General features: G+C 44.0%; 1 protein-coding gene across 2 annotated transcripts in view; it reads right to left on the bottom strand.

The window, feature by feature from the left end:
- Positions 1–24703, bottom strand: part of KCNK2 (potassium two pore domain channel subfamily K member 2) — a 463644-nt gene that overhangs the window by 25176 nt on the left and 413765 nt on the right. For both annotated transcript variants that reach the window (XM_085612921.1, XM_085612920.1), the window contains exon 6: positions 15638–15780. In XM_085612921.1, coding sequence (XP_085469047.1) covers positions 15638–15780 — 143 coding nt within the window. The remainder of the gene's footprint in view (positions 1–15637; positions 15781–24703) is intronic.

Below are 24703 nucleotides of genomic sequence, written 5' to 3'. Positions count from 1 at the left end.
TGCCGCCCAGGAGTGCTACTATAAACCGCCAACGCAGTGCCTCAGTACTAAACTCAGGTATGCTGCCATGGGCAAGCAGGACGCAAAACAGCTGACCTTCGACAACAGGAGAACTACCAGGCTGACAGAGTCGGACCCGGAGGGCAGTTCTGACGTCCGCCCAAGTCACAGGCAGAGGACCGTGGAGATGACCTGCACACCTTAATGCTGGAATTGCGGGCAAGCCTTCCCACCATAGACACTAAATTGAATGTGCTCACCACCCAGCTTGATGCAGTTAAAAAACAGGTGGGAACACACGAAACGAGGCTTGATGTGCTCGAAAATCGCAACTCAGACTACCCCAAGTTCCAAGTTGAAACCAAGGAGCAGCTCTTGCACATGGACAAAGTTCTAGGGCTGATCAGGGCAAAGAACGAGGACTTGGAGGCCAGATCCCGCCACAACAACCTGAGGATCATGGGGATTCCGGAGATGACCGCGATATCTAAAATGGAGGTATATATCACCGACATGCTGCACGAACTCTTTGACCCTGACCCTGTGTTCACAGTCGAGCATGCACACAGAGCCCTGGGTCCCAAGCCTCCAGTTGGAGCCACACCCAGGCCCATCCTGGCCCGTATCTTGAATTACCAGGATCGCAATCTCATCCTACGACTTGCAAGAGAGTGAGGGACTATAACAAACAACGGTAACACCATCTCATTTTATCCAGATTTCACTCCAGCGGTGCAGGCGGCACGCCGGGAGTTTCTGCCCGCGAAACGTTTTCTGCTTCAAGCCAAGATTCCCTACTCTCTATTGTATCCTGCTAAGCTGAAATTGACAAGAGGGCACAGCTCAGTTTTTCACAGATACAAAATCCACACTAAACATGTTGGGGGGAAGAAGCATACGCAAGGCTTGCATTCGAGGTACACACAAGCCGATAGACTGGGTGATAATGATTAATTGCTATTCGGCAATTGAGTGTTTGCAATTGTGTTAATGTTTATTCGGCATCTGGTTGGGCCATGTCGGGGTTCCAATGTCGAGATTCAATCAGCCTCCGTGCATTGTGGTTGCAGCAGGCTTGTCTTTCATACGACCCATATTATATAGCCTTGGCCCTCTGCCATATTCTTGGCCACCCTGCTTTCAGCGGGGGTGTATGCCGGTGTCATCGCGCCTCCCAGGGAGAGCTCCCAACTGTTGTTTTCTGCTCTAACGAGTTCAACTCGCTGTTGTAAATGTTGAGGAGGGTGGGTACAACACAACCTGATAAGGGTTTGGAGTGGGTGGAGGAGAGTGTTTAATGTTTTGTTCTTAGCCAACTTACTGACACACAACATAGGCGACTATGCACGGAATTTACGATCTACAACCGCATTGTCTACAAACTACAACGGGGTGGGATGTCGGTCGGTCCAACACGCGTGGTCACATGGGAGATTGAGGTTGGGCGGGTCTACACCAACATAATATATCTAGCGACATCAGACAAGGTATGTCAAGTATATGTTTTTTTACCTGGAACATCTGCGGTCTGAACGACCATAGAAAGACCAGATTAGTTCATCGCTACCTACTCAGGCATAATATTGATGTGTGCCTCTTACAAGAGAGGCATCTGAATAGCTCACCCTTCACTAGGCTACAGCACAGGCGCTGGGGTCACGTTTACTCTTCCATATACTCAAATTACTCACTACGTGTGGCGTGGCTAGTGAGGCGGGGACTGGATTGGAGGGAGCGTGAACTTCACCTCGATGCCGGGGGCAGATACATTATAGTTCTTGGGGACCTGGGTGGGGTCCGAGTCGTGTTGGCGGCAGTTTATGGGCCCAACACAGAAAACCCCGCTTTCTTTCAAAATGTATGGGCCAAGATAAGAGCAACTGGATGCGATACTATTATATGGGAGGGGAATTAATGCAATTTTAGATGATGCGATGGACAGGAGGGGGAAGTCCCGCTCCCTTCATCCTAACGCAAGTGCTGCATTAAATGCTGTTCTATCAGATGGCAATCTGATTGACATATGGAGACACCGACACCAATACGTGAAGGAGGGCACATGCATCTCTAAGCATCAGAAGGCCTGGTCTAGGCTAGATTATTGGTTTATTTCACGGGATGTGGCAACTTGGACATGTGAAATTACTCTTGTCCCCAGATCTTTGTCTGACCATGCTCCCAGCTTGTTACGTCTTACTCTGCCCAATTTGCCTAGTAAAATGTACAGCTGGATACTTCCCCCTACGCCCTATTGGATGAGGCCTTTAAGGAGGAAATAAGGGGGTATACAGTTGTTTACTTTACTCTAAGTGTTGGCTCGGCCTCAACCCGGCCTCATTGTGGGAGGCCTTCAAGGTGGTAATAAGGGGTAAGTGTATAGCGCGCCAGGCTGGGGTACTGAAGGAGATAAGGGGCACTCTGGCATCCTTAGAGTAAAACATCAAGGAGCTTGAAACACAATTTTACACCACTGACAACCCCACCCTCATAGCCCAGTTAAAAGAAAGACTACTGGAGTTTGAGGAGGAAGCCCAGCGTGAAGTGAAATTCATAGGCAAGTATGCACAAGCCAGAAGGTATGGGGAGGGGATAGGCCTGGAAGGACACTTGCAACAATGCTTCGTGCCCCTCGCTCCACTGCATACATCACTGAGGTTCAGGGAGATAGCTCACAAGTGATTAGAGGCCCACAAGAAATCCTGGACCAATTTAAACAGTTTTATGCCAAATTATATACGGCAACACATCATTCACAACATAAGGGCCTTCTGCCATTCTTGGATCCCTTGGAACTGCTTTGGTTAGGGCGGGGGCACAGGAAATATTTGGACGTCCCATTTTCATTGGAGGACATTACCCAGGTTATTAAGGGTCTCCCATTGCAGAAGGCACTGGGATCCAACGGTTTAACAACCGCATTCTACAAAACATATGCAGAGGAATTGGCCTCACATCTGTTAGCGCTCTATGAGGAGACACAAACCACAGGGATTTTGCCTCCCTCCATGCGTGAGGCTATTATTATTACCCTGCTGAAGCCTGGAAAACCCAATCACGAAATCGACTCTTACAGGCCACTTTCTCTCATAAATGTGGATGTCCAAATATTGGCTAAGTTGGTTGCCACCCAACTGCAGCCTTTGCTCCCACTGATAGCATGCCCTGACCAGACGGGGTTCATCCCCGGGAGATCCATGTCTCATAATCTTTGGACCTTTTTTACTGTAGTACACTACCTACACCCCAATAGACAAGCAATTGCAGTGTTTTTAGACGCCACAAAAGCGTTTGATTTGCTTGAGTGGACATATCTTTTCGCAATCATGGAAAGAATGGGTTTTAGACCCCTTTTCCTGAGCCTCATACGTCTCCTGTACACGAAGCCATCTGCAAGGATACGAGTGAATGGCCTGTTGTCGGAACCGTTTGCCATTTTGATGCCCTCTTTCCCCCCTGCTATTTGCAACAGCGATGGGGCCACTGGGGGCACGCATCAGGCAACATCACGCTGCCAGGGGACTGGGGTTCAGTACAAGGAGCCTTCTCATTTCACTATACGCGGATGATATTACCCTGTATATCAATGACCCGGTGTCAAACACCACCCCTATCCTCCGTGAACTGATAAAATTTGGTGGTCTATCCGGTATTTCGATAAACTGGGCTAAGTCAACTATATTTGCCCTAACGGATGCTACCACACCATTCCCCATAGATTATCCACTGAAATGAGCTGACGTTCTGGTGAAATACTTGAGCATTTGGCTTAGTAGGAACATGTAGGACATCTGGTACATGAACTATGGGTGCGCTGTCTCGTGGCTAGAGGAGAAAGTTAAGGCCTGTGCAGGTCTCCCATTATTCCTGGCTGGGAGAATTGCAGTGGCAAAAATTGTGGTGCTGCCAAAACTATTGTATTTATTCATTAACATCCAGATTCCTCTCACACAGGCTTTCTTTCACTTAATTAGCTCTTTACTAATAATTTTGATATGGGCCGGTCAACAAGCTCGGATCTCGTGGGAACTCCTAACCCTACCATTGTCTCAGGGCGGCTTAGGTGCTCCTGACGTCCAACTGTACGCATTTTGTGCACAGGCCCAGCTCCTGCACTTCTGGGTGCATCCCACCCCCTTCCAGCCACACACAGCTGTGGAGCTTTGTTTCCAGTCCAGGGAGGACCTGACCTGGCAGTTCGGGCTGAACTGTTCCAATGAGGCACAGGGTCAAGACTGATTTGCATATGGCTGTGTTCAAACTGGAATGGCATGGTGAGCAAAAAAACAATGGTTTAGGCCCAGATATCTGTACTGGGGTGAATGTATGACATTGTTCTGCATACTGTTCATCAATTGTTCTGTTTGTATTTGTCACCCCGAGTGGGACGGGTATGCCCAGACGTATGTCCCGTGCTCTCTATGTCACTGGAGTCAAGCTATCTTGGCTGATGAGGGGTGAAACCCCAAAACTGGTCCTAGGATGCTTGTTTCCAATCCAGGGAGGACCTGGCCTGACAGTTCGGGCTGGACTGTTCCCATGAGGCACAGGGTCAAGACTGATTTGCATATGACTGGGTTAAAACTGGAATGCCATGATGAGCAAAAAAACTATGGATTTAGGCCCAGATCTCTGTACTAGTGTGAATGTATGACATTGTTCTGCATTCTGTCCATAAATTGTTCTTTTTGAAAACCCACAAGTAGCAATTATTCTACAGACACTGGGTACATGTAATACCACTAGTGCCCAGGCATCTCTCTTTTGCTTCAATGTGACCTTGAGCTCGCCTTGCCCTTCAAACTAGTGTTGGTGTCTGTCTCTTGATGTTTTTCATGTTACCTGCTCATTCTGCCCCCGTATTGGTAACTGCTCTTTCTTGTTTGGGCCGTCAGTTCTATCTGCTCACAGTCTCTGTTTAACTGCTCATTTTTGCATGCTTTGTTTCTCTTAACTGGCCTCTTCTGTCAGTTTTTTCTCCCTGACTTGATCCGCCGATCGTGTTTTCCTGCCTTGCTGCTCCTGCAGGATTTTACCCCTCCCCCACTGGACCTTCCTGCTTTTTCTGGGCACCGACCCTGTACCCCCATGCTCTCCCAACTCTCTACTTAATGGCGAATTCATGCCTCGACCGTGCTTAGCGTCAGGAACCCTAGTCCAAACTCCTACCACAGCTACACTGCCAACAAACTCCACCTGCTCAACCTTGGACATCACCACAAATGCTGCTGCCAAACCACACCTCAGTCCACGGTGGGCTCCTTTGCCTACTTTCATTGCCACTTCACCTGCCTCCACATACCCACTACCATCACCCACACACGCACCTCACCCCGTACCAAGCCAGAACTCAAGACCCACACTCACACGGCTCCCACACCCACCCTGCACAACAAAACTCACTTGCTTGCATTCTCCTCAACATGCTCACTCAGCAAGCACTTCATCGAGATTTGGGACTTCATTGACTCCAATGCACCTGACCTCCTCTCACTCACCGAAAGCTGGTTCAACTCCACATTGGCACCGGACATCACCGCAGCCATTCCCACTGGATACAAAATCATGTATCAGGACTGACTCCATAAACCAGGGGAAGGACTTCCAATCATCCACAGAGACACCATGAAGTGAACCTCTTACACTGACCCTGAAGCCACTTTTATGGAACACCTTTACTTCAAGCTTCAGATGGACAGTAAACTCACTAATAAAAGACACCCTTGCCTACCAGCCCCAAGGACCTCTCACCTACATGAGTGAGCTTCTCACCGACCTCAATGCACCTATAGCCATGAGCACCAAACACTTCTTACTTCTAAGCGATCTCAACTTTCATCTTGATGACCCCTTGGACTCCAACTCCACAGACTTGCTCAAAGGTCTATACAACATCGGCCTAACCTAGCTAATACAAGGTCCAACCCACATGGCCACACACCTTGAACTCCATCCTATCATCCAGCAACAAGGATGAAGTCAGCCACATCATTCAGCTCATAAGAACAGATGACTCCATTGTCCACTTCCACATAATAGGGCCACCAACCAGCCCTACGGACTCTATCAACACCCCAACCCGCGGCTGGAAGAGAGTTACAGAAATTATATGGCTCAACATCCTCCATTTAAACTACCCAGACCGCTCAAACGACTTTATCAACAACACAAACAACTGCCACAAATGGATCACCACCTGCACCAATACCCTGGAGCCCCTGCAAAACAAACACAAAAGATCCAATAAACAAGCTAGCTGGTACAACACTGACCTAAGAAAATCCAACAGAGTTTGGAAACAGCTCGATATGAAATGGAGAACCACCTGAGGAACCATTGCAAAAAAATACCTACAAGGCAGCACTTAGAGACTATCACCTTCAAGTAAAAGAGACAAAGGAAAAGGCTCTGACCTTGAGAATCAAATCTAGCTCCAACAACTGCCCAGAACCATAAGCTGTTGTCAAGGAATTCATCAACCAAACATCTGCAACCCAAACCATCACCCTACAAAAGAATTCTGCGACACCCTCGCCAAATTTTTTCCACAAAAAATCACCAGGATCTACAGCAATTTCGAACCCCAGCCACCTCCCATTGACTGTTCCAGCCCGCTAACCTCATCAACCAAAAGATACAAAGCCATAAGAGGAACATCAACTACTAAGTAATATTTCTGAACATCAGGAATAACATTCTACTCTTCAACACTAAAGGAGGGACAGTGGGAATACTAATTGGGGTGGTCAGAATGTCCCTCAATGCACAGGTTGCCGCCTCTGATGTTTGACACAGCCACCCAGCAGCAAGTAACAGTTCTTGCAAACCATTATTCAGTCAAACAATGAATGAGAAGGTGCACAGTTTCCAAAGTCAGTATGACCATAGTGAGTCATACGTTTATCTTCGCCACAAGTGTTTTATTTGGCAGGAAGCTTTTACTTAGACCACCAGTGGCCACACAGACGTTTCACACCCTGTTCCCTTTCCGACTTTACATGTTGAATGCTGAATCAAGTTTGTATAGGTCACATTGTGGAAGTTTCTCCACTGATTGTCAATTGGAGAGTGACATTTTGAGTGGATTGAGCTGAAGATGATGGTTGCTGGACTGACTTACTCCCACAAAGTCACCTGAAGCATTCCAAGGGTAACAACACTGGGACCAATGCTCTGCAAAAACCTCAGTGTAGGCATACTGCTAGTGTACCATCTTATGATCTTGAAGACATGCCTACTATATTTATGGAGGAAAACTTCACCAGAGAATGTAGTGTCAGGCATAATGGATTTCTCCCCATGGCAAGAATTGCTCAGTTGAGACATACATGCATGAACAAGCCAGAGTTGTGTCAACCCCTACAGGAAACGTACTTCAAATCCATGGTTTTTCTGATAAGAAAATGTCTGGGTGATGACATTCATTTTTGGAGGCATTCTAGTGTACAAGGAACCTACCACAGTTAAACATGTTCCAGTTGAAGCTCGGAAATCACTCACTGCCAAAGAAATGCATTGATGCAAGTGACACACAAGGTTCTCTTTGCGGGACATCTGAGGTTGCAAATGAATAACTATAATTTATTCCGTTATGTTTGCTAGCCCATTTTAGAAATGTATACTCAGACTTTGTTCTAAACCTACCTGACTTGATAGATTTCTAGGTACTGCCTGACTACCAACGGTACTACTGGCACTTCTAAAAAGTGTGAAGCTATTGCTAAAAAGTATGGAATGAACAATCTTCCAATTTCAGGCATCAAGTGCCTTCTTCTTATAGTAATCCATTCCACCAGGATTTCTTTCCCTCACAGTGGGACTGCCCCAGACATAGATGAGCAATTGCAAGATTGCTTTTCCAAATTTGTTTCCCTTAAGAAATCAAGAAAAATCCTCACATTTATACATACATAGGTGATGTGGGTTGAATGTAGATTTACGTACAATTACTTCAGGTCTTACTGCTCATGAAAATCACATTTAACACTTTCATAGGACACCCAAAAACCTAATAGTCATGTTGGAAGATGGATGTCCTTCTCCCATATTTGCCTTTCACATATAAAGATGCATAATTTGCTAGAGCCTCTCCTTATTGGTTGATACTCTCCTCTGTGTATGTTCTTACAGCCCTTCCTCCCAGAGTCTCACTCTATTGGCAAGTGCAGGGTCTAAAACTACCCTTCTAGGATCGCCATTTACTTGATCATTGCTGGAGTATCCACCTCCCAAAGCCTCCCCTAGTGTCACAATCCCACTGTATATGTTTTGATGTCAACCCTTCCCTGAGCCTCACTCTATTTGTGAGTGAAGGGAGAATCCAATTACAATTTCTTTTCTGTACTCTCACTATCTTGAGAACAAAAAGCTACATGATTTTTCCACACTATAAAAAAGGGTAGTGGCTCAACCCCTTCTCAGAATTACCTATTATCAAAAGGGACTGGGGATCTTAATCTAAGGCGCCTATACAACGTGACGGCTCATAGGAAATACATTGAGGAGGATGCCGCGTTGCTGTCTCTCGACGCTTCAATGGCCTTTGATTCCATATAATGGCCATATGTGTTCGAAGTTTTGGAAAGGGTGGGTCTGGGTCCCAAGTATATAGCCTGGGTTCGGCTGCTATACACGGATGTCTTGGGCCAAGTGAGAGTAAACAGTTATACGTCCCGGACATTTGGGTTAAGAAGGTTCACTAGACAGGGATGCCCTCTGTCCCCGTTGATATTTTCCCTTTTACTGGAGCCCCTTGCGGCTTGGGAACGCCGAGATGTTATGATCCGAGGGTTGAGGTGGGCGGAAGACGTAGAGGACCGAATATCCCTATATGCGGATGACATTCTGCTGTACCTGGCTTCCCCATACAAATCTATTATGGTGGTGCTTGACATCTTCACCAATTTCGGCAAGTACTCCGGATATGCGATCAATTGGCATAAGCCTGTATTGTTTATGTTGCGGGGTCAGGTCCCCAGGCTTCCGGCAGGCTGCGCCATAGTGGTTTCGGTACTTGGGGGTTTTCGTCACGTCAGATCTAAATCTCTTTTACAGCTCCAACTTAGCCCCCCCGTTGGCTAGACTTAGAGCGGATATGAAACACTGGAGGTCCCTTCCACTTTCACTACTGGGACGGGCTGCACTCTTTAAGATGCTGGCCCTCCCTTGCTTCCTGTATATCCTTCACAACAGTCCACACAGAGTTTCGGACTCATATTTTAAAGCGGTGGAGGGTGAGGTCCGCACATTGTTGTGGGATGGGAAGGCCCCAAGGGTGGCGCTGAAGAAGCTGACTAAAAGTTGCGCTTCCCGACCTGCAACTTTACTACTGGGCGGCACAGTTAGTAACTGTCAATCATTGGATATACCATCCCCCGGATGACCCTGCATATGCTCTTGTCCGATACCAAACTGACCGATCCGGCTACTTGGGGGCACTGTATACTAGCGATAGAAAAATTAAGAGGAGATTGTTTGGGCCCAACTTACACATGTTAGAGATCTGGCATACGGTACATTCTCGTCTGGGATGGGCTGGCATCCTCACAAAGGTAGCGCCACTTTGGTATACACAGAAACTGGGCATGCTGTGCTACCAGCCCGGGTTTGACAAGTGGGACCTCATAGGTATCTCAGCAGTAAAAGATCTGGTCAGAAAAGGGGGCTATACTTACATTTGAGGACCTCCAGAAACGGTACCACCTGGCTCAGAGAGAAACATATAGATATCTGAAAATTCGGCACGCACTTATGGCGGCCTTTCTGTCCCTCACAGACATACCGGAATCTTCACCACTTGAGGATAGGCTGTTAGACGGTCCCTTAAGTTCGAAAGCAATATCTCTCACATATAAGAAATTATGCAATAACCTCCCGGATACTTTTTCGAGACTCAGAGAGCGGTGGCAGAGTGATTTGGGATTGATTAGCGACGAGGACTGGCAGGAGGCCCTCATGTCCCCTAGAGAGGCGGACCTAAATCCAGGTTGATCCAACTCAGGATACTGCACCGTTCTTATATGACAGGACAGACCCTAGCGAAAATAGGTTCCAGACCTGACGACCTCTGCCTGCGGGGATGTGGTCAACAGGCTACATTTTACCACACTTTGTGGAGCTGCCCAAAGATACGTATCCTCTAGGAGGGGGCCTCGGAGCATATGCAGACAGCCATACGTAAGGAGATTGTGTTAATGCCACAACTGGAATTGTTGAATATTTGGGAGGCAACCGACCTCACGAAAGTAAAAAAGCAATTCACAACGCTAGGATACACGTTAGTTAAGAGGGAGATAGCGAGAGGGTGGTGGGGAGTACACACACCACGCGTCTCCATGTGGGCAAAATAACTTGACAGATGCATGCTGGCGGAAACTGAAGTCTTCCTAGCTAGGGTGTGCACCAAAAAATGGGACTAGAAATGGTCACATTGGAATAAGTATCGGGGTGATCCTGTTGTGTCCCCAATGGTAGAATTGGAAATGCATAGACGTACAGAGAGTGCAGATTTTGGGTAATGTGTAATTCTGTCTACTGATTGGCCAGGTACTGTATTTGTATAAGTCGGAAAAATATCGTCCTCTTTTGTGTATATGGCTGCGATGTTAACCAATAAACATATTTAAATAAAAAAAAATTAAAAAAGGGACTGGGGATACAGCTCACTCCCTGGATTTCTCCTCCAGTAAACTGAACCAGGAATGTTTCTCCCGTACAGGAACTAACTCTAGGTAAGGGGTTATGGTATTTCCCTCTGCATAAGCCCACAATGCACACCTAACCTTCTTAAAGAGCTTACTTACCTCTGCTGGGCTCTGAGAAAATAATTTCACCTACAGTAATTGCCCTCTGTCGAGCCCTCATAAGATGATAGCACAATCAAAACTCTCCTCTGTATTCAAAATAGATTCTCCCACTTGTGTGTCCTGGTTTACTGTTAAGCAGGGTGGTGTTCGCTCCCTACCCCAGGAGCAGATGGTTTTTACACTGATTTTATTTAACCATCTCAAAACACGTTACCATATTTGAATAATGAGTTATGCCACTGATTCAGAAGGTGTGTAATTTTCCTTTAAATCTACATAAAGTTTGAAACATGCATTTTCTTTTTCATAGATTTTCTAATGTAAAAACATTACATTTCAACTAGTATGACATAATCCCTCTAGCCTACTGTTGTTTTTTGCAGATTTAATGCATCTTTGGATTTATCTCCTCTTACATCAATTCTCTCTGCTTTATGTGCGAACAAACCAGTTGGTATTATTCCCACACACAAACACTGCATGCATTTACCAGTGGCTGCTAACTCATTCAAATAGCATTCACAAGATTTGTATCTGAGCAGAGAGTCTTTCATGCTCTTAAAACTTAATTGTATATCTTTGTTTTTAATATTTCACTGTGTATTTCAATTTCTTGAAGCCTATACGACCAGCAGCCCTGCCAAGTACCACACATCAGGCATTAGACTAACTCATTTCAGTTTGGTGGTCCACATCACTGCACTAAAATGCATAAGTCATGCATTTATAGGGCCTCTTGACACCAGTCGCACTGAGGCAAGACAAAAGCAAGACGGGAGAATTGGCCTTAGAAGTACTCAAACAAGGCGAATGGACACCATGCTGCTCTGGCAGAGTGCACTCCACTGACTGCACACTGTGAAGAGCTCCCTGGTACAGTTGAAGTTCACTCATGGCAGTGGGTCGCGCCTGGCTCAACTGTGCCGGCTGCACTCATGAACTTTTGAAAGCTGCTCGATGCTGAGACTCACTCAGTCCGGGCCGACTGTGGGGGCATTACGTGACATGGCATCACTTAAGTACAATCACAACAGTGTTTCCATTTGCTGACAAGGAAGGAATGAGTGAGTGAGGAGGCAGTTAAGTTTCTTTGCCACACCGCTGCCTGTGCCACCAGTTTAGTGCATGTCATGCCTCATCATACCCGACCAGACCTTGGAGGTCTCAAGTTATCGCTGCAGAGGCATGGATCATGTTTGCAAAAGATCTGACTCAGACTGCGTAAGTTACGGCGCAATGCTACAAAACAAGTTGGCCGCTCAGGTCTGTGTTATTCATAAATGACGTTGATAATTTCTATAAAGAAAATTAGAAAATATATCATTTTATTTTAGCACCCTGAGCCTTCAAGTAATGACGCAGGAGATGATTAGCCCAGCTGAGGTAGTGAACATGGAGGCATAGCAGAGAAGGTTTCAGATTGCTTATGTATGACATTTTCATAATTTCAGTGTAGTTAAGAGTGACATTCAACGACTACGAGTGACCCTTTCTCGCAAGCAAATTCAAGCAATGAAGACAAGGCAAACATATAAATATAATAAATTACACCCATTTGAGCAACAAGAAACTCCAAGAGAATCTTAAACCTGCTGCATGGCACCAGAAATGGAAGGGCATCTCGGAGCCCGCTATATCTGGCCATGAGATACTGTAGAACACAGTGAGGCAAGCGTTTTCCCAGAAAATAACAACAGTATGATGCCGCCATCAGGATCCACATGAGGGCACTTCATAGCTGCCAAGTTCACCAATTACTATTTTTTCAGGGTACATATGAGTGTCATTCTATGGCCAAATGTGTGACACTTAGAGTGACACTTTTACACGAGTAAAACAAAGTAATGAAGTTAGTGTGAAGAAAAAAATATTAGAAAGTACCCCTACAACCAATAGAATAGGAAGCTCTAAACAAATCTTAAATGTGCAGAAACCCCCCTGAAATGTCACTTACTGCATGCTGGAAAATGTTTGTATCCTATCTCCCACACATTAATAAGCTTGTGTTTGTTCTAAGATGAGAAGCGTCACATGACATCAGGCCATGGACCTATCTGTGCCAAGTGCTTACTGAGTGCTAAGCAGTATTCCAGTTAGTCTAACTGTGGTGCACATCATTACTGCTCTTTTTAGGCATGGTACAGAGCTAGCAATCCAGAGGGATTATGTACCGTCCCCAGGCCCCAATCTCACATCTTGGCAGCCCTTGCCAGTAGGTGCCCTAGAGATTATCATGATCCTCGATACGAGTCATAAATAATAATGTCTGCTTGTAGTGAAGTGGTTTTTTTGACATGGTCACCCCCTTTTCTGCATGGGACATTTCGACTGAAAGCACACTGGGGTCCTGCTGACCAGGTCCCCAGTGCCAGAGCACTTTCCCAAAACTGTACAATTGCACCCCCCTATTGGCAAAACCTTGAGCACCCTCTGTAAGTACCTATTAACTGGTACCCTGGTACGCAGGGCCTGAGGTGCTAAAGAGGATCCCTAAGATCTGCAGCACAAATTCTCACCCAATGGGACCCCTCACCAAGCACATGCATGACTGCCAGTGCAAGCTGCTTGTCTTGGTGCAGACAAAAGTGTAAACATGACATGTCACAAATCCCTGTGTGCCATGTCCTGTTCCACTGCATATGGCTGTAAGCCACCCCTAAAGCAAGCCTGACAGCCCTAAGGTGGGGTGATTAATAATATATGTGAGGGCATACCTGCATAAGCAGATATGCCCCTGTGATTGCCATTTCGATTAATACTAATCTAAATAAGGAGGGAAGCCATTTTAAAACATGTGCTGGCCAATGGTGAAAACGAGTTGTCCCACTAACATGATGGCTTCACTTAAAACAGGAATGTTTGATATCAAACATCTCGTATTGATGATCCCACACTGATTTCAGTGTTGGATTTATCAACACGGGCACCCAAAGTTAACCTCAGAATGCCCTCTGAAACCGTACCATCTGCGGGTGTGCTGACTGACTGTTTTAGCCAGCCTAACACCAGAGATGAATTCCTGACCTCCAAGGGTGAGGGCCTTCGCTCTCAGTGGGCCAGAAACCAGGCCAGCTCTGGCAGGAAATGTCTTCCACCCCTCCCACGAGATGACTTGCCAATTAGCCTGTCAAGTCAGGGACACTTCAAAGCAGCCCCTCCACATTTGGTATGAGACTATGGTTTCTCGCATAGGAGGGGATGCCAACCCCCACCTGTCCAAGGTGTCCTGTTTTAGGAATTTGGACACTGAATCTGTTGTTTCCTTTGCATTTCGGTAATTATAAACCTGGACAGTGGGCTCTTGCATGAATGACTCCAGTAATTAATTTTTTTAGGCACATTGTGTCGTTAGATTTGAAGTTTTGTTATACATTTTGTAACGGGCGATCAAAATCCGTGCTGGCATTATAATTTATGACTCGTCTTGAGGATCATGATAATCTTGGGGGCACATGCTGGCAGGTACCACCAAGATGTGAGTGGGGTCGCAGTTAGGCTGATTGGAAAACTGCTCAGCACTCAGTAGGCACTTGGCACAGATAGGACCATGGCCTTATGTCATGTTACACTTCTCATCTTAGAACAAACACAAGCTTATTAATGTGTGGGAGATAGGACACAAACATCAGTGGGAATGCAGCAGCTGACATTTCAGGGAGTTTTCTTCATATTTAAGGTTTTTTTTAGAGCTTCTTATTTAATGCTTGTAGGGGGTACTTACTGAGATTTATTTCTTCACATTAAATTCATTACGTTGTATTACTCCTGAGAAAGTGTCACTCTTAGTGTCACACATTTGGCCTTAGAATGATAATTACCCTGAAATCATGGAAATATCACACATAGCAATCTGTGAACTTTGCAACTATGGAGTGCCCTCAAAAGTGTATCCTGATAGCAGCACCTTACTGTTGTTATTTTCCGGGAAATCGCTTGCCTCATTGTGTTCTGCAGTATCTCATGGCCCGACAGAGCGGGCACTGAGGTGCCCATCCATTTCTCATGCTATGCAGCAGTCTTAAGATTTTTCTTAGAGTTTCTTGCTGCTCAAATGGGTGTAATTTCTAATATTTATATTTTTCACTTGTCTTCATTGCTCGATTTTGCTTGCGAGAAAGTGTCACTCATAGTCGTTGAATGACACTCATAATTACACTTAAATTATGAAAATGCCACACATAAGCAATCTGAAACCTTGGCAGCTATGGAGCAGTGCTTCATTTGTAAAAAAAAAAAAAAAAAAACTGCCGGTGAAAAGTTGTGCTCATAAAGACGCGGCAGGCACTATCGGAGGTTGTGTTGCCTTGTCTAGAATCCAGCTACTGCCTCTTTAATCGACCATCAGCCACTCCCTACCTCTTTAGCCCTTTATTGCAGGTTGTTTTTCATCCCTGCTTTCTCTCTGGCAATGTTTTTCTATCTTTTTCATCATCTTTCTTTCGCCAGTTTTTATTTTTCTCGCTCTTGCTCTGGATCAACTTTTCCTGATGAAAAATCACTGTTGTGCCCCAAAAATGAGTTTCAGAGGGCCCTACCTGCAAGCTCCTGCTCACATTCAGCACTGCATACCATGCAAAATGAATTGATCAAATGAATATATGCATGGAGCCTAAACTGCAGCTATAAATGGGCAAACAATAGAGCGTTTAATAATAACTGATGGTTTCGTTCCTGCCCCTAGATGTTATCAACACACAGATACATGCATTCGTGTTACATTAAAGTAGTCTATGTCGGTTAAGGTATTCCTATGTATACAGTATAAGTATTTTCCAGAGTCGGTATCAGAAATCTACAATTCACATTCAGAAAGTGTTCAAAGTCTAGAACATTACCTCTTCTTTAGTTTTCTTTGACAGGACCCGCAGCCAGTCTCCAATCATGCTCAGGACTGCAGCAAAGTATGCAAGGCCCACCAAAATCCAAAACCACGCCACCGGCTTGTATAACTCCAGGTACTCAATGTCCGAGTCCTCCCCTGCAACAAAAGTCTTAATTAGGAGGGTTATTTTTTGACACTTTAACAAATAGCTTCAGTTTACTTTTATGACAAAATGGCTTCGTGATTATGTTAAAAAAAATGCACCATTTTATTTACATGCACTTATGATTCCCACATGTTTTAGTTTTTCAGTAGTTCAGTATTGTAATGCTAGGAAAATGGTCACAGTGAGGGAAGATTATGAAGGAGAAAGCAACATGTCTAATTGAGCATCATTTGAATGCATTTTTAATATTTTAACCAGCCCATGGTTTAGTGGTAATCTTAGGTTTGCTAAACCGATACAAACCCATTTCTAAGTGCCCCGTTGCATATGCGGGCTCATGTGCACTTGTGGGTGATCATCTTGAAAAGGGTAAAAAACTTTTTTAAATGGATGCCTTTTGATAACACGACAGGAGCCAAAAAATGTATACATATGTTAAATAAGGCTCGAAGGTGCGGTGGAAATGGGACACCAAGCAGGGTGGGCTGGACAACAACGGAAGAGCTGAGGGGAGAGGGGGAAGCAACGGGGAGAGTGAGAGAGCGGAGGAACTCAAGAGGGAAGTACTGCATGGGGAGAGATCAAGAAACCACAATCGCTCTCTGTGGAGTGCTTAAAGTAAAAATTTTAAAAATAGTTCTATGAATTCAAGGTATATCAGCACTGAAAGAATACAAATCAACCAATCAGACCACTGTGAGACTGAAATGCTCCTACGCAGAATAGAGAAGACATCCATTGATTCAAGAGGGGATAACTGAGGTCAACAACTACACCATCTTATAATCAGCAAGGGGTTGTTCCAAAGCCCTCTCTATGTATATTGGAAAGTCTGGTTAGCGGACAGGCAAAGATTTCTGTAGCCAAAACCTTAAAAGGGGAGAGAAGCTAAACACAGGGATAGCAGTGCTATGTATGTAAGTTCCAGTTCCATTGTTCTTAAGAAAATTTTGACCAGAAAAAGTCAAGGTGTGATATGTGCATAAGCAGCTCCCATCATAGTTGCAGTTAAGAATGTATGCAGCAGGTTTAGTGGGATTGCATGCTTTGCTGGCTCATACATAAGAAATCAATGAAAAGATTGAATCGCACATCGACAAGAGATGAAGAGAATGATCTGTTGCAGGTGGAAGATAGGTGTTTGAAGACTTCAGACTTTAGGAAAGCTATGAATGGCCGCCAAGTGAAAGTAGAGATGATCTGTGTTTCCTGTCGTATCCCTTGTCATCTCCAAAGTGATTTGGAGTGGATTCAGTTTATGGAACCACAAAGATGACAACAGAAGACAGAAGGCATGAAAGAGCAAACAAGGACCATTTCATCAAGATCTAAACGTTTGTGAAAGTACTGATGAATTAAAAGTCTACAAGGACAGAGATGCTGGAAGGAAATTCAATGCAACAAAAAAAACTACTTTCACACTGGGAAAAGTAAAATAACAACAGAAGCAAAAACCAGCTGTTAATAGAGATCGTGTGCCACGAAGCTCGTAGAACTATATTCCCGAAGTATCCAGCAATAAAACAAAGAGGTTAAAAATATTTCTTTAAAAGATTTATCTACATACAGCAATTGTTCCCAAGGTGCACTGGGTGCTGTTTATAAAGTTGTATCAAACGAATCATGGAAGCAAAAGAGACATCTGCTTGGCGCAAACCCTTGATAGTGGTGTCTAGGAGGAAATGGAACATACTTTTATGCACTGACCTTCACAATTTCCATAAAAATATGTGGGACTATACTCTCATATCACTGAGTGGTTGCCTACTATCAGATCCCATTCACCTTACTCCTATCTCATAGTAAAACTGTTAGCCAACAAAGAAAGGAGACCATGTGGTTCCAGAACACTACGAATATCAATATCAACGTACTAGCAATTACAGATAGGCTGAATCTCCCATCATTGCTTCTCAACATGACATCAATGTCACCACATCAATTTACAACAATTGCGTGAAAGACCTGCTTAATTACTTTGTCCCATTGAAATTTAAGAAGCAAAGCCCTGTGTCCCTTTGTTTTCCAGAGACTTATTCAAGGAAAGAAAAATCTCTGAGAAAACTTGAGAATATATAGCGACAATCTCCCTCTTTCTGCAAGTTGATTGAGCTGAGAGTGTCTACCATTGCTACAAAGATCACATTTTCTCAGCAAAGTCTTCTCACAAGAAACTTTTTTGATTGCTCCAAGAATCATCCTACATTTTTGCTTGAGGTAGTTCAACAATGCAGCATCTGGTAAAGTCCCAGATTCTAAGCGGAAGGATTCTGTCCAGTTCTTCTCCAGTAAGGTAAAGTCCATTCCTCCTTCATCAGACCTTCCAGCAGATTGTGAATTGAACCTCAAAATTCAGACTCCATTGCCTCAGTTCAGTGAAATCATAAGGTGTGAAAGAAAACCTCTGTGGATTATAATTAACTCAACAATTTCCATCCTGTGTCAGGACTCCACTTCCTTGAGAAGGTAATTAAAAACTATGTAGCCTCCCAATTTTCTCACTACATACAGTCCAACAATTTCTTCATAATCTTCAATCTGGTTTGCAACAGGACTGCAGCACAGTGAAAGCCTTTTACAAACTGTTGACAATGCACTCCGCCTCTTAAATTCTGCCTCTTAGATCTGTTACTTGTCTTCACCACTAATCATCAGATCCCGCTGATTAAGATTTTAAATGAATGTATCAATATCAAAGAAGATGTGCTAAATTGGGTTTCTTCCTATCAATCCAAACTCAAGTTTTAAAACAGAGAATTCCCTAGCTAGCAATAAGGGGTTGCTTGAACGTCCATTCTTTCGCCAGCATTATTTAATATCTATTTATGACCCCTTAGAGCCATCCTTAAAAATTCTAGGTTATTTTACCATCAATATGCTGTTGACATGGCTAACGGCCTAAACCAGCGACATTTCTCTGCTCTCCAAAATTCTGAACAGTCGTCCACTTATTGACTTCAACTGAATCCTTCTAAAACAGAGTGTTCACCTCCCCTACGAGTTCAATTCCATATTGATCCTTACACCCCTCTGGGTGTTAACGGACTTTTGAAGACAAATGCCAAAACAACATCAGACTAAATCTACAAGGCCAAATATTTTCTACACCCAAAAACAAATGTTTCCAACTCACATGTTCCTAGGGAATCCTGCAGTTTATGCCAGGCCATGGCCTGAAGTCCCTTGCACAACTTGTGCTTTCTCTATCCTCAGTTATGGGAATTTGTTTCTTACTGGCCTTCTAAAAGCCTTCACTTCAACCTCTGAGTGGTGCTGCATGACACCACTCATTAATATTATTATTGAATTGAATTTGTAGGGCACACAGCTACCCCAAGGGGTTTTCCAGCGCCGTCCCGGTAGGAAAGAGGAGATAATGAACAAAAGAAAGGAATTAGAGATTGAAGAACCAAGTCTTCAAACGTTTGCGGAATACACCATACACGGTTTCCTCACATAGTGAGACAGGTAGAGAATTCCATGGGGCTGTCCTAAATAGGAAAAGGACTGACCACGCATGTGAGAGAGTTTGATTTTTGGGACAACAAACCTAGTCTGCTGGGCAGAGCACAGAAGGCGCAAGGGTCGATAGCGCTAAACTAGATCTTGCAAATATTTCAGGGCCACTCCAGTTTTAATTTCAAACATATAGCACAGGGCTTTGAATTTGACTCAGTTCTTCACCGTCAGCCAGTGTAGGTCGTGAAGGAGCCTGATACCGAGGAAGACTTAGGCAGATGACACAGCAGCCATTCAGCTGCATTCTGCACCACCTGAAGTCTTTGGATCGTTGCTTTAACTGTAAAACAGATAGAGGACACCTTGGTGACTTGTTGTTTCATCGATAGATGTTCGTCCACGATGAAGCCCAAATTGCGAACATGATGTACCGGCAAGGGTAAGGCACCCAATTCGGAGGGACAGAGTTGAGGTCCGCAAAGGTCATGTTTTTTCCATAAGATCATGACTTCGTTCTTGTTCCCATTTAATTTAAGCAGGTTGTTTTGCAACCAGAACGAGACTTTATTCAGACCTGAATGAAGAACAGAGGGTTCCAACCCCTTAGAAGAGGAAAGGTAAAAAATTATCTGGGTGTCATCAGCATAGGAAAAAAGGGACAGACCAGTCTCTTCAGCATTAACCGCCAAAGGAAGGACGTACACAATAAATAGTAGTGGGCTCAGCACAGAGCCCTGTGGGACTCCGTAAGGGGACGGATAAGAGTTGGAGCTAGCCGGCGCAGAGATAACCTGGAAAGCACAGTCTGTTGAAAAAAAAGAACCACACCATAGCAAAGCTGTACCCACCAGGCCCAAAGACTGCAAGGCTCTCAGTAAGACAGAATGAGACACCGTGTCAAATGTAGTGCGTAGGTCCAGCAAGATGAGTGCCACCATTTCACCCTCATCTAACCGGTGCCGTAACATATCAGTGACACCTAGGAGAGTTGATTCAGTGGAGAAACCGTCTCTAAACCCTGATTGTGAGGGATGAAGAAAATTCTGAGACTCAACAAAGGAGGTCAACCTACCATTAACATGCTTTTCCAGAATTTCAGAAAAAACTGGAAAAAGCGAGATGGGACGGAAGTTCGACGGCATAGCAGGGTCAGCATTGGCTTTCTTTAGAAAAGGGAGCATCATAGCATGTTTACATACCAGCCGAACTGAACCCTCCTATAAGGAGACATTTAAAACTTCAATAAATATCAGAAGTATAGAGGCATCAAGCTATTTAAGCACATGGATAGGGAGTAAGTCACGGGGGAACCAGATTTAATGTTTGCCAAGAGATGGTTAAAGGAGCTAGGTTCCAAGAGGGACCACGTTTCTAATTTCCAGGAGGATGGAGTATTATTGTTGGGCCCTATCAACACAGGATCCTGAGTATTATTAGGAGTAGTCTCGGTCTCAGATGGAGTATTTTAAGAGTTTTTACTTAGCAGCGCATAGTGTATCTTTTCCATTTTATCCGTGAAGTAGAGAGCGAGTTCTTCACATTGAGTGCCGGTAAGAGCAAGGGGAGTAGTCTGGGTTTCTGACCCGTCTAGTTCTTTAACCACCTTGAAAAGCATTTTGCAGCAGTTTTGTGCTTGAGAGATTTTATGTCAGAAGGACTCAGCGTGGGCTACTTTACAGAGAATATGGTATTCACTTAGGGCTTTTTTATTTGCCACTTTGGCCTCTTCATTGTAGTGTTTCCTCCAGCATCTTTCTGGGGTTTTACATTTAGAGTTTTCATTCTTAAGCTTCTCAGTGAATCAGGGGGCTGGTGGTAGATGTCTGTTAGAGCGCTTGTTGGACAGAGAAAGGCAAGTGTCTACCGCTTGTAAAATCCAGTTTTGGATAACACCAAGATCTGTAGTTGAAATATGTTCAACAGCTGGTCTACTGTCAATTAGAAGTTTATTACCAGCCAGGATATCGAGCTTTGCCCCTCTTCTAGTTTTTCGTTCAGGCACCAGGCAGATCGATGGAGGAAAGGACATTACTTTCAGCATGAAGGCTACAGCAAAATGAGCAGGAACACAACTAAGGTCAGGCAGATTGGAAAAAATAGGATCTAACAGATGGCCCACTATACGGGTAGGACCTGAATTACATAGTCGAACGATCATTGCTTCTAAGTCAGCTATGAGCGATGAACTTTTGGTACATTTTGGATCATCTAAATGGAGATTCAGACCTCCCAATATATTAAAAGTGGCAGCCTTCAAAATGTGAGGGGCTGCTTGATTGTGGAAGGAGAGCGCCCATGCCCAGCTGGGCACAGAGGGCGGTACAACAGTATACCAGAGAATGTGAAATTAGGCGTAAGCGCATATTTTAAATAATAAAGCTTCACAATCAGTCGCAATAAAATCTTCTGTTTTACATTCGAGGGAACTTTTATAAACAATTGCAATGCCGCCCCCATCTTCATCTTCCTGTCCTTTTATATAATGGAGTAGTTAGGTGGAAGAGCCGCTGCCACGTCAGGGCCCGAGCTTTCCTGTAGCCAGGTCTCTGTTAAAAAGACAGCATCCGGTTGATCACTTATCAGGAGATCGAAAATGTTGACTTGGTGTTTAGGGAGTGATCGGCAATTAATGTTATAGAATGTAAATTCTTTGTTGGCTGAAAGTGTACATTTAGGCGTAGACCTGTTCAGTGGCCCTGTATAATTAAAACATTTTAATTCACTTAGTTTATGTTGAACCCTTCCATTGAAATCATTGCTTTGAATGGAACAAGTGAGGGAAAATATACAATGCTGGCAGTCAGAGAGGGCGTCATCTAACTTTACAATATTGCAATTGGCAGAGAAGGCCTGTCGCAGCTCCGTCAGTTGTTTTTCTGAATAAACTAGCCTCACTGCAATAGTTGGACATGGGGTTGTGGCCCATGGTCCCGGCCCGGCCGGGCAGGGACAGGCGCAAACAGGCTTGCCTTTGGCGCCCCATCGGCGCGTTCACAGCGCTTCTGCTCCCGGGCCATAAAGTAGGGTGCCGAGGTATAATGCAGGCTAGAGCACTAACAGGTAATGGCGTGAGGCACAACAAAATGGCTTCCCCAGGAACAAAGCTCCGTAATATTGCATCATAAGTGCATCAGAGTAACAGATTCGGTATTTAAAAGTAAAATGAAACAGTCAAATTCAAGTGCAACTTAATAACACAACAAAATATCGGCAATGCGTAAGGTTTAAAAAGTACTAAAAGCAATTCAGACAGTAGAGAGCCTATCAGGCGCTGCGCGTCTGCTCCCGGGTTAATAAGTAGGGTCCAAGGCGTAACACAGCGTGAAAGGCTAGAGCGCTAACAGGTAATGGCATGAGGCACAACAAAATGGTCTCCCAGGGGACCGAGTCTTGTAATAGTAAAGTGCATCAGAGTAACAGATTCGGTATTTAAAAGTAAAATAAAACACACTCATTTTGTTTCTCAATGCAAGAAATTTGGCTTCCTCACTACCATCACGATCATACTAGGATGGCTCCCTATTGGAGCATGAGCACAATACAAGATGGCCTGCATCAGTTACAAAACCCTCCACACTTCTACTCCCAGCCACGTAACTAAGAAAATCAAACTCTTTAGCGGTCAAAAAGGGCTGAAGAAGCCCTTCTCCAGCAGTCACCTTCATTAAAAAAAAGAGTTTCGCACAATTACTCTTTCTTGGGAAGGGTCACCAAAATGTGGAATTCACTTCCACCAATACTTCATATTATGCACTCTTCTGAAACTTATAAAGAGGAATTTAAATGCCTCCAGTTCCAAAGACAATTTGTTTGTGTATGCGAACCCTGAATCCCCACCTTCATCTAAATGGCACTAGTTTGCTGATAGCATTTTAGCTGCATTGTCATCATTGTTTCTGTCTGCATTGTTGTTAGTTAACATTGCTGGTTGATGTACTAAGTGTGCATATTTATTAATATATGGAAACTTCTTTTTGCTGTGCTTTGATGCTGTCTATTAGATCCTCTCGAATTATTTCTTGGATGTTTACTAGTTTCTATTTTGAATTCTCGCCTCCTTTGTGTTCTCATGGATGCTTCACTGTATTTTCTGATCATGATTTTGTAAAGCGCTCTAATACCTTCAGATCTTGCAAGCGCTATATAAAACTTATCAAATAAAATAAAAAAATAAAAAGAAAAGAAAATGCTCTGATGCCTGGGGCCTACTTTGCGCTATGTGAAGCTGTATAAATAAATACAGAATTAAATAAACAAATTAGGCCAACATGTTCAGAACTATTGATGTGTGAAATGTCTATGTCCAGATTCCTGATAAACTGATTCATGGTCCTGACATAATTTATTTCTCTGCTGGAGGCTTTCCAGAACACACACAAGCCATTTGAGTTGGTCTGAATAGTGCAGTAATCCAAATGTAAATTTAGAGGTAAATTTGTAACACAGTTGGAGCATAACATTACAGTACAGGACATCAGGCTCAGAGATACAGATGTAAGAGTTGTTAGGTAAGCTCCAAATTCCATTTCAAAGAATACGCTGATATGTTTTAATGAGTACGGAAACAAAATATTGAGTTTTAATTATTATGCTACATAAATATTGAAGTAAAAATATTGACAACCAAATTTTTTTCAAGTTAAGTATGCATTAAGTAAGCATTGAGAATTACACGTTATCTATACTAAATTCCATATAAATCAATCAATCAATATAAACTTTATTTGGTTCGTTAATAAACCATAAAAGCGTACACAATCATAAAAATACATAAAAGCCAACAATACACAATCTTAGCATACATAAAAGCCAGGGATACAGTGCCGCCAAATACATTTGAAGGTACACAAATAATTATATAAAACATATTTCACTCACACAATACTAAAACCAGATGCTGAGATCAAAATAGTAAAAAGCAACATGACGGACTCAGTTACTCAAAGTGCATCTCGTGATCGCACAGCTGAGTGGAGGAATAAGCTTACACAGGAATTGGTCTCTTCATCTGAAAGTTGTTGAAGATAATGGTAGGTCTAAACACAATACCGAAAAATCTTACTTTTTAGAAAAGGAAGTGTAGCATTGTTTGGCGAGAAGCATTATTACATGTAACCTTGGGTGGTGAACTCTGCTCCCCTCGCAGAGTTTGTGGAGATTTCTGCACTCTGCGTTAAACTGAGCATGCAGAGTTCTGAAAAACAGAGTAACAGAGTTTTTTTCATTTCTCGCGCTCATCAACATCAAGTTGGCGAGCACAAGCGAGGAAAATCCATCTCCAGACAAGATTTCTCAACGCTGGTGGTCCGCTTTCTCATTGCGACTGGCTGCATGTGCTCGCGACCGCTCACGTTGAGAAACCGTCTGTTTCTGGCAGAAAGGAAGCAGTGCCCGCTTGCGCTGTGCATGGTACCGTTCGCGATGATTGCACAGTGCGGGCAAACACCCAGCACT

This window comes from Triturus cristatus, chromosome 6, assembly GCF_964204655.1.
Source record: "Triturus cristatus chromosome 6, aTriCri1.1, whole genome shotgun sequence".
In the NCBI taxonomy this organism is placed as follows: domain Eukaryota; kingdom Metazoa; phylum Chordata; class Amphibia; order Caudata; family Salamandridae; genus Triturus; species Triturus cristatus.
Note: the sequence above shows the minus strand (reverse complement) of the source record. Positions and strands in the feature narration are given on the sequence as shown.